The sequence below is a fragment of the Carettochelys insculpta genome, chromosome 9 (genome assembly GCF_033958435.1).
Source record: "Carettochelys insculpta isolate YL-2023 chromosome 9, ASM3395843v1, whole genome shotgun sequence".
Taxonomy (NCBI): domain Eukaryota; kingdom Metazoa; phylum Chordata; order Testudines; family Carettochelyidae; genus Carettochelys; species Carettochelys insculpta.
In genome coordinates, this window is record NC_134145.1 from 408,118 (window position 1) to 425,085 (window position 16,968).

General features: G+C 46.8%; 1 protein-coding gene across 3 annotated transcripts in view; it reads right to left on the minus strand.

The window, feature by feature from the left end:
* Nucleotides 1-1,323: 1,323 nt before the first annotated feature.
* Nucleotides 1,324-16,968, minus strand: part of C9H1orf210 (chromosome 9 C1orf210 homolog) — a 41,781-nt gene continuing 26,136 nt past the window's right edge. The window contains exons 2-5 of one of the 3 annotated variants that reach the window (XM_075003408.1): nt 13,866-13,966; nt 9,016-9,523; nt 6,492-6,647; nt 1,324-3,923 (exon numbers count right to left, since the gene is read on the minus strand). In XM_075003408.1, the coding sequence (XP_074859509.1) occupies nt 3,583-3,923; nt 6,492-6,647; nt 9,016-9,523; nt 13,866-13,952 (1,092 nt within the window). In that variant the 5' untranslated portion in view covers nt 13,953-13,966 and the 3' untranslated portion in view covers nt 1,324-3,582. Of the gene's footprint in view, nt 3,924-6,491; nt 6,648-8,961; nt 9,524-13,865; nt 13,967-16,968 lie in introns of all 3 variants that reach the window. The other 2 variants (XM_075003409.1, XM_075003407.1) reach the window with 2 other exon arrangements.

A 16,968-nucleotide genomic window follows, 5' to 3' on the forward strand; every position in this document is an offset into this window, starting at 1 on the left:
CCTACAACTATTAATTATAGAAAGGGTATGTAAAGGAGACTGGCTGGCTTGGGATAAACAGAAAAGGGTGACCGGTATGATAGAAGGATTATGATGAGGTCAAGATTGTAAATGAGGGAATGGGACCCAGAAAATAATAGGCCTAATTTCTGACACACCCAGTTTTGGTCCAGTTGGTAGGTAGGACAATAAAGATCGCTTGATTTATTGCATCCCTTGAGGACTCCTTAAGAAAAGGGTTTGGGGAGCAAAAATTTAGACTACTGGGGGATTCCTTGGTCAAGATGGTCTGCTTTGTTCCAAACGCTATCCTTCAATGTCGAATTTTAAGAATTATTGAAGACACCTAGACCTAAAAACACCAGTGATGATATTTAGCTATCACAACTGAGTCAGCGAGGAACCTAGATTCATACAAGTGAAATCCTGCTCTATCTTCTAGCTTCCCTTTCCTTTGTTCTTTGCAGTCCCTTGCTGTCTTCCTCCTCAAAGTGTCGTGGTGGGATTCCCCACCAAGCTAGTAGTAGACCACTCCACTTCTGACAGGGACTTGGGCTGGGACCTGCTGAAGAGGGAGGGCCTGCGTACCTTGAAACCCACTAGTCAAATTTCAGGGGGTTATATCCATCCTGGGATCAGCTGATTATTTTTTCTCAAAGGATCTCAGAGCCTTTTGTTTTAAGGAATGAAGTTGTAACCCCAGTTTAGGCCCAGTTTTGATTCTGGCACTTCCATCCTGTTCCATGAATGTATTTGATTGTTTAATATTTGCATATAGCATTCTACAGCAGAAACAAAGACTTAAGGAGTTTATGAGCTGCACTACATACGGGACAGCATAACACAAGCAGGGAAGGAAAGGGGATTTCACAAAATAAAGAGAGGCAGAGCTGTTCCATCCAGTGGACAGTTCACAGAATCTGCCCTGGGCCCAGAGCAGCCCCGGGCACTAGCAGGGACCTGCTGATGGAAATGAGTCAGGATCCAGGCAGCACTGAACAGCAATGGTGCGAAGCAGAGCAAACTGGCCCCAGCTGGCTGTGTTTTCCCAGCTCTGGGGCTTCGGGAAGGAAGAGCTTGAACTGCCACACTGACCAGTGGTGGCAGGAAGCAGGGCAAGGTGGCTGGGAGCCAGGGAAGTGTAGTGGGCTGGAGCTGGGTTGCTCCTTTTCCCACTACCACCAGTAAAAGCAGGAGAGGGACCAGAATCACAGCCCCGGCTGTCCCCTATTTTCCTGGGGCACATTGCTCAAGGAAGGGTGCTTTGGGGAATGAGTGGAATGAGGGTGTGGAGGGGTTAGGAAAAGGCATAGTAGGAGCTTGGAGAAGGAGTGGGAAGGGGCAGGGGTGGGGCCTGGGGTGCAGTGGGGGACTTGTCCTGGGCTCCACACCCCCAACGGGACAGCCCTGAAGAGAAGAAGCTAGTTGTCTTCACACAAAGTTTTAAAAGATACGTATTTTATTAAGTTGGCAAATGCTGGTGCACTTTCTACTAGATTCTCTTTTGCCTCCTGCTCTTTTAAACAGATAGTATATTTCATCCCATAGATGGCTGCTTTCCACGCTTGGATGAAGCACCCCCACAGAGGCAGCCTATAAAGCTGGGACCCTTCAGAATAATGATGAGCATTAGAGCAGCTAGCTTCCACTGCGAGTGCAGCACATTGTAAGCATGAGGGCAGCCAACTCCAAAAGGAATAAACCTATCCCTCAATTTACGAACTTCTGATTTACGAATTTTTGCTACAAAGAACCATGTAAATTTACACTAGTTTTTCAATTTACAAACATTATTTTCACAACAACAAAACTCAACCTTTGTCTGAGTGTCTGCTTTGTAAGTAAAGAATGCGGAGGAATACAGCAGTACACAGTGCTAGGCTGACTCACTTCCCTCAGCCTCCCAGCTCTTCCCAGTTGGTTTGCATGCTTCATTGTGTTAGTTTCATCTTGACTGTGAATGATATTAATCTTCAAATATCTTTGTTATTTTTGATCATCATGGGTCCTAGCCATGTAAAAGTTTCTTCAGGGTGGCTATAGAAGATATTGCAACTGAATGGAATAAAATATCTCAAAGTATTATGCATGGTGTTTGGAAAAAGGTATTGCTGAAATATGCTCATGATTTCTGTGGTTTTGAGGGTGAGGTGAAAGACATTCAAAAGACTCTCATGCAACTGGCAATGCAAGCAGGATTCAATGAGGTAGACACAAGATGATGTTCAAGACATGTTATTGTCACAGGGTGAAGAATCGACTAATGAAGAATCAATTCAGCTGGATGCAGAAGGGTTATCAGAAAACGAGGAGAAAAATGGATGAATTACAGAAAATGCTGGACACTAAAGCACTCTCAAAATTCTTCAGTGCATTGGAGGTAGCTGCAAAAATTCTTGATGACAATGACCCAAACTTAGAATGGAGTTCAGCGTGCAAGCAACAATTTCATGAAGCCATTCAGTGCTATCAGGAGTTGTACAACAGGAAAAGAGGGCTGCAGTACAAACTTCCATTCTATCATTTTTTTCAACCCTCAACCTCACCACCTCCTCTTAAACCCTCAACATCATCAGCTCATCCTCAACCTCAAAAACTGAAGATAAAACCCCAGTTAAGGAGGTTGAAATTGCTATGGAGCTGTCTTCCGATGACACAGGTGATCCCATGGAACTCTCCTCAACACCACCTTCTTCGCCACTAAGAACTGATGCATCACCAACCACAGCCACCATCACACTTCACTTTGCCTAGCACTGCCAACTTGTTTTGGTGAGTGATAATAAAGCGATCATGAAAAAGTAATACTGTTCTCATTTTTGTGATTATAAAGTATTCTAACGTGTCGGAAAAATATTGGGTGATTTTTCCGGGAGTCAGAAACTGGCCAGACTTTTTTACGTTGAAATTAATGGGAATTTCATTTTGGATTTATGAATTTTTACCTTACAAACAGTTTTTATCAAACAAATTATATTCGTAAATGGAGAGATGCATGTAAACCTAGACAAGGTCCATCTCTGAGGTGGAAGGAGTGAGGGTGTTGCTGACAGTGTGGAGGAGTCAGGGCGGGGGGTCTCTCCCTCGCCTCAAGCAGGGAGGAAAAGCTGCACCAGGCTGCTTTCACTGTGCTTGAGGGCATATCAAATACTAAAACAAAGATGTACAGATGAAGAACAAGCATTTTGTTTTCAGTACCATAGACAGACCTGCTCACACCATGGGCTACCTTCTTCCTTGGTGTAACACCATTGAAGTTGCTGTTACATGTGGGATAAAATTGGACCTTAACAGTATCCACATAAGCTCTGCTCCCATTATTCTTTCTGCCTTGCAGATCCCTTTCTCGTCACACCCTTCTCATGTCATTCTCAGCTCCATGTTTATTTCATGGTGTACCCATCCCCTAAGTTAAGCAGTGGAATCTAAAAAAAGCACAGTGACATGGTTCAGTGGAGAAGGAAGACTGGGAGTGAAGGTCTTGACTGATGAGGGCTGAAGTGACAAGCCAGGAGCTGAAAGCTCTGCCTGCAGGAGGTGAAGAGGGATGGCTGGGAGGGGAGCCTGGGTGAAATACTATGCTCAGAGGGAGAAATGTGGCTCCAATTCATCTTCCTCCTTCAGCTGTTCACTTGGCTGGATGTAGTTATCTTCAATGAAGCCATCATCATCCTCTAGTTGCAGCCCAGCAGCACTTGGCATGGGTTGGTTCTTCCCCCAGGCAGCCCCATCCTCAGCATGGTTGTCCACCATAGAGGTGGTGTCAGGCAATGGCCGGTGACGGTAGCTGGCGAAGTGCTTATGGAAGAGTTTGCACTTTGCAGCCAATGCAATCAGGATAGAAATGCCAACAGCTGATATAAGAAAACCCACCAGGTATGGCCAGCTGTTCCCTCCCTTCCTGGCAGGTGGTCTGGTGGTTGCTGCACAAGAGAGAGAGATGGAATAGTTAAGAATCCCCACATCTCACAATTATCTCCCCAGTGGATGAGGGATTTCCAGGTCCTACTGCCCCTGACACAAGGGGAATATCTGGACTAATGCTCTATGAGCCACAATGATAGTTCTTAATGGAGGAAGGCTTAATGTCGTAATGGTACCATTTTCAATCCACTTCATATTAGGACATTAACAGTTAACCAGTAAGTCTCACCCCAAACAGATGAGGCTTACCGGTTACAGTTAACCACCCACCATGAGGATTGGGCTGATCCAGCCCCATGCAGCCCACAGCAGGTGGGAGACTCTCCAGCCCACCCAGAGCAGGCTTGGTCCATGGTGGCCCCTGGAGCACCACAGGCAGGGACTCTACAGCCCAGCTGTTGTAGCTTCCATCTGCAGTGGGGCAGCCGCTGTAGTCTGGAACCGTCCCCCTGGCCATCCACCTCTCAACACCATTTAATCAGTAACAGAGAGAAAGCCAAAAAAGCAGTCCTAACAAAAATTGAAAGTAAAGTGCCAGATTTCGTGTAAATGGAATAATCTTCAGGAAAACAAAAGGGTGGCTCTCCACTTTGTTGAATGCCATATAGGAATTTGCAAATGCTTTGCCTAGGGTATGGTTTGATTAGAAGGGAATACCTTTGTTTTATTTCATTTTATTAAATTCAGAAAACCTATTAAATGGCAGCTGTTCATTGTTATAAGTGTTGTAAACTACCAGTTTTGCAAATGTAAAATGCTTCCTCTCAAGTGCTAACACTGGATAGGTTATGACCTTTCTAAAGAATTTTCTTTAAAACCCTAGAAAGGGATAACCTGTTGTCGTTCACCATACAGTCTTGGACTTAGCTGTATAGTTATCTTGCCCAGATGGCAAAAGATTATTCAGATTTCACAAGTCTCCCACTAATTAACCTCTGGGCTCCTGTATTGTATTAGTGCCTATCACATAGTGTCAGAGTCTCTAATTGTTTTGATGAGGCTAATAACTGTTCTGTAAAATTACCTGGTGCTTTATCTGGCAACCTCTAAGACAGCATTTCTCAAATGCAACCACCAGGGACTTTTATTGCAGTCACATCAGCTTCCTGGGCAATGATGGGGGAAAGGCAAAAAATGTGCCTTTCCCTCTCTATTGCTTGTGGATGCCCCACCCTGCACCACTTCTGGAGACAGCTGGGGCACAATGCTGCAAAAGCAAGATGTGTTCTCATCCCATCTTGGGTGGAGGGGCAGTGGGGCTTGGGCAGCAGGCTCAAGCAGCAGGACTTCAAGTGCTTGGCTGTGTAGCTTCAGGCATGGACTGCCCCAGACACAGTCCCCATCCTGCAGCTCTAGCTACATGCTCTGGCTGTGTGGCACTAGGTGCTGACCTTTGGCTATGTCTGTGCAGCAGTGGGTCTCCCCACCCCTCCCCATAGTCCTGAGCCCCTGCTGTCTCCTGTTCCATTCCCCCACAATCCTCATACAGGCTTTAATTTGTCCTGGGGCTTCCTGAGAAAGTGAAATGAACAGACATGTAAGTATCACTTTTCATGTCACACTTAGTTACAAGATGGAAGGCTGTGGTAAGTGATCTTAAACATACAAATAAATTTTCACAGCATTATTTTTAATATCTGCAATAGTAAACAACATTTGACCTACTGTAATTTACAGTTGTTTGGATGTGTATATTTACTGGTTTTTCTGAAATTTAATTATTTTAGGAAAAAGTGTCAGTGTGACCACCAGCAAGAGTTAGTGGCTGTACTCTGGAACCCACCAAAAATTTTCTATGGGTATGTCTACACTTTCTGCCAGGCCAGCAGACAGATTTTGCTGGGCCTTGGTTTGTATGTAGGGAGGAGGGGTTCCAGGCTCCCAGAAACACTAAGGCCTTGGGTGGAAGGGATGCGTCTGGGGGCTAGCCTCTCCCAGCCTGCCTTTCAGTGCTGCCCAAGGCACTGGGCCTGTTGCTCCTGTGGCAGCTGCCAGGAGCCCTGGGACAGCTTCCCACTTTGCTGCCCACTGACTTGGGCTCAGGTCAAGGACCTGTTTAATTGTGATATAGATGTTTGGGCTCAGGCTGCAGTCTAAATTCTGGGACTATCCCCCCTTCAGAGTCCTAGAGCCCAGCCTCCAGTCCAGCCCCAACGTCTACACCATAATTGAAAGTCCATTAGCCTAAGCCAACTGTGGGTTTTTAATTAGAGAGCAGACATAACCTGGGACTGATATAGCCCTGTCCCCAGCCAAGAGGGCATCATGTGTTCCCGCTGACAAGGTCTAGAGCAGAATTCTGGCAGCCTTGCTAGCTACTGATGTTGTCAAATGCATATAGCTCCCAGGAATGTGAGTTACATTGCAGAGCAATCCAAGTCTAGCAGAGCAGAATGAACCAAAACTGCTTGTAAGTTACGTTGGATTAGTTAGGCAGCAGAACAGGGATTCAGACATCACATCAGTGGGATATATACTTTGGGAATACGTCACCAATAGGAAAACTAATGAACTAGAGAGTTAGAGCTTTCACATGGGCCGAGAGTACCTGTAGGCACACAACTTACTGTCATTTCCCTGCACTGTGGCATGTGGTTCTGTTGTGACTGAACGCTGAACCCGAGGAAACCACTGTTTTCTCCTGCAATCCAGATCTAGACTGCTCAGGATCTTAACCTCCAGGCCCTGGAATTCTGGGAGGGAGGCACAGAGTATGTGCACAGCTGGAAGACAAAACCTGACTCAGTTAGGGAGAGGGAGCTTCCACCTTCCCACCCATCCTGCCATCCCCATTTTGGAGGGAAGTCTCCACCTTTGTTCCACATTACATAAAGGGAACAAGAGAAAGCGCCTGCTAATGCTCACCAACTTAGCTTTTATTCAGCCTCTAGTTCTCTAGCCTAATTTAAACGAATGAGAAAAGAAATTATTAAATATGGAGTAGATGTATCTGAACTGACTGTTACTGTAAAGCACCAAACCCATTTATTTGATTTATTTATTTATCCATTATAGAGCTAGGTCAACATAATGCAGCTTAAATCAACCTAGCTCTGTAAGCATCTATATTACAGTGTAGCTCCCACCAGTGGTAAGTCACCTGCTACAGTGTTATGCCATTTTCCTGAAATGTGATGCCCTGAACTGGACACAGTACTGCAGTTGAGGCCTAATAATCACTGAGTAGAGCAGAAAAATTACTTCTCATGTGTTGCTTACAACACTCCTGTTATTTCATCCCAGAATGATATTTGCTTTTTTTGCAAAAGTGTCACACTGACTCACTTAACTTGTGGTCCACTATGACCCCTAGATCTCTTTCTGCAGTACACCTTCCTAGACAGTCACTTCCCATTCTGTGGCTACGTCTACACGTGAAGCCTACAGCGAAGTAGCTTATTTCGATGTAGCAACATCGAAATAGGCTATTTCGATGAGTAACGTCTACACGTCCTCCAGGGCTGGCAACGTCGATGTTCAACTTCGACGTTGCGCGGCACCACATCGAAATAGGCGCTGCGAGGGAACGTCTACACGCCAAAGTAGCACACATCGAAATAAGGGTGCCAGGCACAGCTGCAGACAGGATCACAGGGCGGACTCAACAGCAAGCCGCTCCCTTAAAGGGCCCCTCCCAGACACAGTTGCACTAAACAACACAAGATCCACAGAGCCGACAACTGGTTGCAGACCCTGTGCCTGCAGCATGGATCCCCAGATGCAGCAGCAGCAGCCAGAAGCCCTGGGCTAAGGGCTGCTGCCCACGGTGACCATAGAGCCCCGCAGGGGCTCGAGAGAGAGCGTCTCTCAACCCCTCAGCTGATGGCCGCCATGGCGGACCCCGCTATTTCGAAGTTGTGGGACGCGCAATGAGTACACAGTCCCTACTTCGACGTTGGACGTCGAAGTAGGGCGCTATCCCCATCTCCTGATGAGGATAGCGACTTTGACGTCTCGCCGCCTAACGTCGAAGTTAACTTCGAAATAGCGCCCGACGCGTGTAGCCGTGACGGGCGCTATTTCGAAGTTAGTGCCGCTACTTCGAAGTAGCGTGCACGTGTAGACACGGCTTGTATGTGTGAAACTAATTGTTCCTCCCTCAGGCTACGTCTACACTTAGGAAAAACATTGAAATGGCTATGCTAATGGCCAAATCGAAGAATACTAATGATGTGCTGAAATGAATATTCAGCGCCTCATTAGCATGCTGCCAGCCACAGCACTTCAAAAGTGCCACGTTTCGCTCATGCACAGCTCATCACATCGAAATCCCCTCATTCCTATCAGCTGATAGGAATAAGGGGATTTCGATGTTTGCAGGGTCCTTTCGAAAAGGACCCCTGTGTAGACAAGCTATGTGCAAGCAAAACACAGCACTTTTGAAGTGCTGCAGCTGGCAGCATGCTAATGAGGCACTGAATATTCATTTCAGTTCCTCATTAGTATTCTTTGATTTGGCCATTAGCACGGCCACTTTGAAGTTTTTCCTAAGTGTAGACACTGCCTAAGTCGAGCACTTTGCATTTGTCCTTACTGAACTTCATTTTATTTATCTCAGACCATTTCTCCAATTTCTCTAGATCAAGATCATTTTCAATGATAACCCCATGTTCCATAGCAATTTCAACCCCTCCCAGCTTGGTATAATCCACAAACTTTATAAGCATACTTTCTGTGCTATAATCTAAATTATTTATGATGATATTGAACAAAACTGGTCCCAGAACTGATCCCTGCCAAATCCCACTTGTTATGCTTTTTCTGCATGACTGTAAACGGTTGATAACTACTCTCTGAGGATGGTTATCAAACCAGTTATGCACCCATGTTGCAGTAGTACTATCTATGTTGCATTTCTCTAGTTTATTGATAAGAAAGTCAGGTTAATGTCCCTTAATAAAGATTAGAGTAACCCTAGAAAATACTCTACTGAAAATAAGCCTTCATTAATCAGAGGAGATAGACTAGAAGGGACCAAATAGAGTTTCTACATCTATTACTCCTGTAATCCTTCCCTGAATCCTTCAGGGCATTTACCCTTCAGTTCTTCCTCTTTATTCATGGTAGCTCTACCCTCAGTCCTTCCGTCACCTTGTCTTTGTGGTAGCCATTGCTGGAAAGGATACATGGAGCAATTACGGACACAGGGGTTCCCTTGAAGCAGGACCTGAGGAGTTCTGTCCATCTGCTGCAGGACAAATGCATCCACAGAGATCAGATCATTGTTCCGCAAGTCCAGATGGACCAGGGTCCTGAAAGCAAGTAGCGCAGGCAGCCGCAAAATCTGAAGTTTATTGTTTTTCAGGAGCAGTGTGTGCAGATTACTCAAGCCCTGGAAAGTTTTTGGGTGAAGGCAGGAGGTGTTACAGCTGCTCAGATCAACCAGGTGAAGTGCCCACAGGTTAGAGAAGACTGCTGGATATAGAGTGGGAATGTTGTTATTGGAGAGGTTTAGTGCACGCAGGGAAGGGAAATGTACCAAGAGAGTCCCACTTTTAGGCATTGCCAAGGAGTTGAAGGAAAGGTCCAAGCTGGTGATGTTTCCAGGAAGGAAATCTGGAGTGTGTAGAAGGCTCTTTCCACTGCAGTCAGCCCATCCCTGAAGAAAATATTGTCATCTATGTGAGAGGGTTCTCAATTCCTAATAGGATTCTCCAGTGAGACTCAAGAATTTCACACTTTGTTTTGTTGCAAAGCTTTAGAGGAGGAGTGGCAACTCTTTTAGGTCAGGGGTCTGGGTGCAAGGGGGGGGATGCAGCAGGGGAGAGCTTACCTGCTGCCTATCCCGCTTTGCTCCCAGGCACCTCTTCCCACTGCTCTTACTGGCCACGATTCCAGCCAATAGGAGTGGGGGGGATGGCCTCTCCAGGCAGCATTTCTTGGTGCTGCCATTCCCCAAGCCAGGGGGATGGGGAGCAGCAGCACCGGCATGCAGAGCCCAGAGCCGCTTTTTCCCGCTGCCAGGCAGAGCCCATGGGCCAGATCCAGTCTCACCTTGCCCGCCTCCAGCCCACAAGGCTCAGAGCTCCACACACTCCACTCTGCAGCAAGCCATATGCTGGGGAGCACAGCCCTGAGCCTTAGGGACCATATCAGACCATGGGCCAGGGGTTCCCCACCCTTGCTTTAAAGTAAACAAACAATTTCAGGAAAATAGTATTGGTGTGATCTGCTCCAGTAGCTCCTTTTAGTCCACTATCTAGTCTGACACAGGTCAGTACAACTGTATAAAGACCAGACAGACTGGGTCACTGTGAGCCTATAATCACAACACAATATACATGAGAAGAAAGAGTTGGTGGAGGAAGAAAACCAGATACTGTACTTGGGGTAGGATGAGCAAAGCTGCTGGATATTCCCTCTGTTGTACTTATTATTTAGGATCACTTTTCTAATCCCAAATCTGTGACCATCTAGCACTGGATGTGTGTGCCCTCCTTTCTCCCCTTGAATTCCTAGACTCTGTCTCTGTCCAGTGTGTCCTTGATTCATTCAGGGCTCTCCAGCTTTCTGTGCTGGTTGGTTGCTTAAACCATGTTTCTCTTCTGAGCGTTTGCACTTCCAGTTCCCATTTGAGAGCCTGCCAGCAGACATCTGCCTGTGCAGATTAAGCAAGCTACAGTGCCTGATGTGTAGGAGTGCTACTCTCCAACTGTTTATGGAAGAGTTTTAAACTAACCTGGTTTAGAGGGGAAGTGAAAATAGCTATAAAAATGAAACACAAATTGAAGAAAGGGGAAGGTGATAGTAATTAATTTTAAAATTGAAGGTAAGAATGATAGAAAATTCATAAGGGAGGCAAAATGACAAAAAGAGAAAGCTATCACCAGCAGAGTTAAGGACAAAAAGAGAAAGCTATCACCAGCAGAGTCAAGGACAAAAAGAGAAAGCTATCACCAGCAGAGTCAAGGACAAAAAGAAGGTTGCTAAGTACATAAGGAACAAAAAACAATCCTAACAAAGATATTGGTCCATTCCTCGGTAAACATGGTAGAATTATCAATGTAAATACAGAAAAGGAGAAAGTGTTCAATAAATATTTCTGTTCAGGATTAAGGAAAAGATCAGATTGCATAGTCCTCCAGTGACAACTGTTTTCTTCCCACTAGTATTTCAAGAGGATGTTAAACAGCAGCTATTAAACTTAGACACACAAGCAACTTACATCCAAGACTTTTAAAAGCAACAACTAAAGTGCTTGCCGAACCACCAATGTGGATTTTCAGTAAGTCTTGGAACACTGCGAATATTCCAGAAGTCTGGAAAAAATCTAATATTGTGCCAATATTTAAAAAGGGTAAGTGGGATGATCCTGGTAATGATAGTTTTGTCAAGGTAACATTGATCAAAGGCAAGATAATGGAATGGCTGATATGGAATTTGATATAACCTTCCTTTAATTCTTAATTAATCAGCATGTATTTACGTAAAATAGATTCTGTCATTAACTGGGTATTTTCATGAGATTGCAAATTTAGTTGGTAAAGAAAACAGTATTGATTTAATAGACGTTTTAAACAGTGACCCAGTAGCAAACATAAGATCACAGATAAAATGTACAGATGATATAAAAATTGGGGTAATAGTGAATAATGAAGAGGACATCACACTGACATACAGCAGTCTAGACTGGTTGGTAAACTGGGTGCAAGCAAACAATATGTATTTTAATACGGCTAAATATAAATGTATACATTTAGGAGCACAGACTGTAGGCCAGAGTTAAAAAATGCATAGAGCCTGGTGCAGATAAAAGTTTTTCTCTACATCCAATACCCAAATATATTCCATGGATGTATGCAGATTTCCAGGGGTCTAAAGATTGGCACCTCTATCCTGGGAAATTGACAAAGAGACAGAGCTGGGTATCATGGATAATTAGCTGAGCATGAGCTACCAGGGTGACATTGTGGCCAAGAGGGATAATGTGATCACTAGAAACATAAATCTCAAGTAGGAGCACAGTTTGTTTTATGTCTGTATTTGGTACTAGTACAGCCACAGCTGGAATAGTTTTGGTGTTAACAATTCAGGAATAATGTTGATGAAGTTCAGTTCAGAGAATAGCCACAAAAATGAATAAAGGAAAACCAGTTTTACAGACTCCAGAGCTGTATCTATTAACCTTCTCTCTTTAAGCATAAGGGGTGACTTGATTGCCATATCTAGAAGTACCTATGTGGGGAATAAATATTTGACAGTGGGCTCTTTAATCTAGCAGAGAAAACCATAACAGGATCCAATGGCTGAAAATTTAAGTTAGAAATTCAGAGTGGAAATAAGGCATTTCTAACAGCGAGAGTAATCAACTGTTGGGAGTTTATTGAGGAGCACAGTGGATTCTCCATTGTTGTGATTAGTAAATCAAGATTGTATGGTTTTCTAAAAGATCTGCCCTAGGAATTATTGTAGAGAGGTCTCTGGCCTGTGCTGTATAGAAATTCGGACTAGATGATCAAAATGGTTCCTGCCAGCCTTAGAATCTATGAATGGCCATTCTTTCTAAAAAGATATCCTGTGCTCACTGTAAAGACTCTGAGGCTGTGTCTAGACTAGCCACGAATGTTGAAGGGGGCATGGTAATTAGGGTGTCGGGAGTTTACTAATGAATTGCTGCAGTGCAAAGAGTCAACATCTCCCCCATGGCAACTTCAGAGGGTGAAACTTCAAAGTGCCCACGCTACATCAAAGTCCCTTTACTCCTCAAAATTAGTAAACTCCTGACACCCTAAAATTTTGAGGAGTAAAGGGACTTTAGAACATAAGAACATAAGAACGGCCATACTGGGTCAGATCAAAGGTCCATCTAGTCCAGTATCCTGTCTGCCAACAGTAGCCAGTGCCTGGTGCCCCAGAGGAGGTGAACCGAAGACAATGGTCAAGCGATTTGTCTCCTGCCATCCATCTCCCGCCTTCGACAAAAGGCTAGGCACCCTACCTTACCCCTTGCTAATAGCCATCTATGGACCTAACCTCCAAATATTTATCGAGCTCTTTTTAAAACTCTGTTAGAGTCCTCGCCTTCACAGTGTCCTCTGGTAAGGAGTTCCACAGGCTGACTGTGCGCTGTGTGAAGAAAAACTTTCTTTTATTAGTTTTGAACCTGCTACCCATTAATTTCATTTGGTGTCCTCTAGTTCTTACATTATGGGAACAAGTAAATAACTTTTCTGTATTCACTTTCTGCACACCATTCATGATTGTATATACCTCTATCATATCGCCCCTCAATCGCCTCTTTTCTAGACTGAAAAGTCCCAGTCTCTCTAGCCTCTCCTCATATGGGACCCTTTCCAAACCCTTAATTATTTTAGTTGCCCTTTTCTGCACCTTTTCTAATGCCAATATATCGTTTCTGAGGTGAGGAGACCACAACTGCATGCACTACTCAAGATGTGGGCATGCCATAGTTTTATAAAGGGGAAGTAAGATATTCTTTGTCTTATTTTCTATCCCTTTTTTAATTATTCCTAACATCCTATTTGCTTTACTGACTGCCGCTGCACGCTGCATGCTGCACACTTCAGATTGCCAGCTTGCGTGTAGCCGGGGGGTACTTCAAAGTGCCCACACTACATCTAAGTTGCCGTAGGGGAGATTTTGACTAATGAAGTGCTGCATATGCACTGCAGCACTTCATTTGTAAACTCCGAACACCCTAATTACCACGCCCCCTTGGAAGTTTGGGGCTAGTCTAGACAGCCTAAATGATGGAGAATCCAACACATCTCTCAGTAGCCCTCCCTGCCTACATAACTCTCTTAACACATACAGAGCATACTTTAATCTCTCCTGGTCCCTTTGCAGTTTGGTTCATCTTTCTGGGGTATTTTTTTCATTGCTTCAATTGATTGGGCTAGACAGGACTTCCTGGGTCTTTGATCCCCTTTCCTGGGTGAACTGAGACACCCTGAGCCCTGTGATGCATTTTCCATACACACCTCATTGTCAATGCTGCAAGGATGTCCTGCTGCTGTAGGCCAGGCACAGAGGAGGCTGCAGACACAAAGGTACCAGGGATGATCCATTTGGCTTCAGAAGGCTACACAGCAGGAAGAGAAGTCATTGTGTGTGGGAGTCAGGGGATAAGTGGGGAACACACATCTACAATCCCCAACTCCCCAAAAAGAGCGGTGACATAGACCACTGCTGGGAACAGACCACACTATTTCACCTCCCAACTTGTCTCACGGCAGGGGCCAGTGTCCATTAACTCCAGGTGCTTACGATACAGATGCTTTTTTTTAAATACATTTCAAACAAAACAATGTTGTTAACCACAAAAAACAACAGCCACTTAATAAAGCCCATGAGGCTATGTCTACTCTAGAACCCAAAGTTGATCTTAAGGGAGTTAGGTTAAAATTACAATGTACCCGTCTTCACTACAAGTATCACTGGATTGATTTTAAGGGATCCTAAGGATGACTTTTCTACTCCATCTCTTTCACAAGGAGCAATGCCAAATTCGAATATACAAGGTCAGCAATGCTAGTGTAGGCACACCATTGTTTAATTATGTTTTATTGGCCTCCAGAAGTATCCCACAGTGCCCCCAATGTGTCTGTTCTGACCATTGCTTTCACCTCTGCTGCTCCTCAGGTAAGCAGGAAGCAAGAATCAGTGTGGGCTCTCTGGCTGCCCCTGTACCACACCGCCGCCAGGCTCTCTGGCTGCTGGGCTCTCCAGTTGCCCCCACCCCACACCCTGCAGTTGCCCCCCACACCACACAGCTGCCCCCACCACCTGGCTGCCCGGTCAAATGAAATTAATCAAAATAACACTATCAAAAATGAAGCATTTCAACAATACCAAAAAACAACTTTTCAATTGTTCCAAACTGAAACTTTTCAGATTTCTATTTCTGCATTTTACTTTTCTCAGGACTGGCCTGCTGGCCTTGTAATGGCATGTGCTGGGGCAGGCTGTGGAAAGTGGCAGGAAAATGCATTTGGCAGTTTGTGTTCAGTGGGAGGGCAGAAAGTGGGAGGGATATGGGCAGGGCAAGCACTCACTGAGGAGTGCTTGGGAGGGTAGGAGAGAGGACAGAGCAAAGTGCTGAAAAAGGGGCTGGGGTGAGTGCAGAGGTTAGTGCCTTCAGAGTGAGGTAGGAAGGTGGGAGCAGCACCATGTGGGGGTCAGCGCTGAGGGGCAGGAGGCTGCTGGAGAAGGTGGTTGGAGACTGCCATGGGGATGGAAGGAAATGGGGAGGCCTGAAGTTCAAGGGTAGGAGGTAGGCAGGGGATAGTGCTGTCTATTACTGTAGGGGGTGGGGCAGGAGGGCAGAGCTGATGGAGAGGGTTAGTGGTGAAGGGTTTCCCAGGGAAATGCAGTGCTGAGGTGGAGGGTCATGCCCAGGGGTCTGCAACCAAGAAGAGCCAATTCAGTTAGAGCCACAATGCATGTGAATACGAGACAGTCCTGAATAAATAACATCAAACCACGCTTTTTGTAACCCCTATTTTAAGAACAGTGCACTCAATGATTTGTATCCATGAGAAAGTTTGTTACGTTCACTCTGGAGTGGAGAGCACATGAGGACAAGGAAAACACTGCACCTGGGGATAGGCTCTTAAGCAGGAAAGAGCAATGTTTGCATCAGCCCTCCACGCCCGCCCCCATTCCCAGGCTTAACCCCTCTCAGCCCCAAACCTGGCATGGAGGTGTTTGGAGATGCAGCAATTTCAAAGGGCTTTGGGCTCCTGGCTGCTGCCACTCAGAAGACAGAGTTCTGGGCCTGGTGCATTACTGCAGACTACTGCTTCGTACTCTGCGTGGCACTGAGGGGCACATGGGGGTGGGGGTGCTCTATGATGTGCTGGGGGTGGCACTGAGGGGCACATGGGGGTGGGGGTGCTCTGATGTGCTGAGGGTGGCACTGAGGGGCACATGGGGGTGGGGGTGCTCTATGATGTGCTGGGGCTGGCACTGAGAGCTGGCACATGGGGGTGGGGGTGCTCTATGATGTGCTGGGGGTGGCACTGAGGGGCAGATGGGGTGGGGGTGCTCTGATGTGCTGAGGGTGGCACTGAGGGGCACATGGGGGTGGGGGTGCTCTATGATGTGCTGGGGGTGGCACTGAGGGGCACATGGGGGTGGGGGTGCTCTATGATGTGCTGGGGGTGGCACTGAGAGCTGGCACATGGGGGTGGGGGTGCTCTATGATGTGCTGGGGCTGGCACTGAGAGCTGGCACATGGGGGTGGGGGTGCTCTGATGTGCTGAGGGTGGCACTGAGGGGCACATGGGGGTGGGGGTGCTCTATGATGTGCTGGGGTGGCACTGAGGGGCACATGGGGGTGGGGGTGCTCTATGATGTGCTGGGGGTGGCACTGAGGGCTGACACATGGGGGTGGGGGTGCTCTATGATGTGCTGGGGGTGGCACTGAGAGCTGGCACATGGGGGTGGGGGTGCTCTATGATGTGCTGGGGGTGGCACTGAGGGGCACATGGGGGTGGGGGTGCTCTGATGTGCTGAGGGTGGCACTGAGGGGCACATGGGGGTGGGGGTGCTCTATGATGTGCTGGGGGTGGCACTGAGAGCTGGCACATGGGGGTGGGGGTGCTCTATGATGTGCTGGGGGTGGCACTGAGGGGCAGATGGGGGTGGGGGTGCTCTGATGTGCTGAGGGTGGCACTGAGGGGCACATGGGGGTGGGGGTGCTCTATGATGTGCTGGGGGTGGCACTGAGGGCTGGCACATGGGGGTGGGGGTGCTCTATGATGTGCTGGGGGTGGCACTGAGGGGCACATGGGGGTGGGGGTGCTCTGATGTGCTGAGGGTGGCACTGAGGGGCACATGGGGGTGGGGGTGCTGTATGATGTGCTGAGGGTGGCACTGAGAGCTGGCACATGGGGGTGGGGGTGCTCTATGATGTGCTGGGGGTGGCACAGGGGCACATGGGGGTGGGGGTGCTCTGATGTGCTGAGGGTGGCACTGAGGGGCACATGGAGGTGGGGGTGCTCTATGATGTGCTGGGGTGGCACTGAGGGGCACATGGGGGTGGGGGTGCTCTATGATGTGCTGGGGGTGGCACAGAGCTGG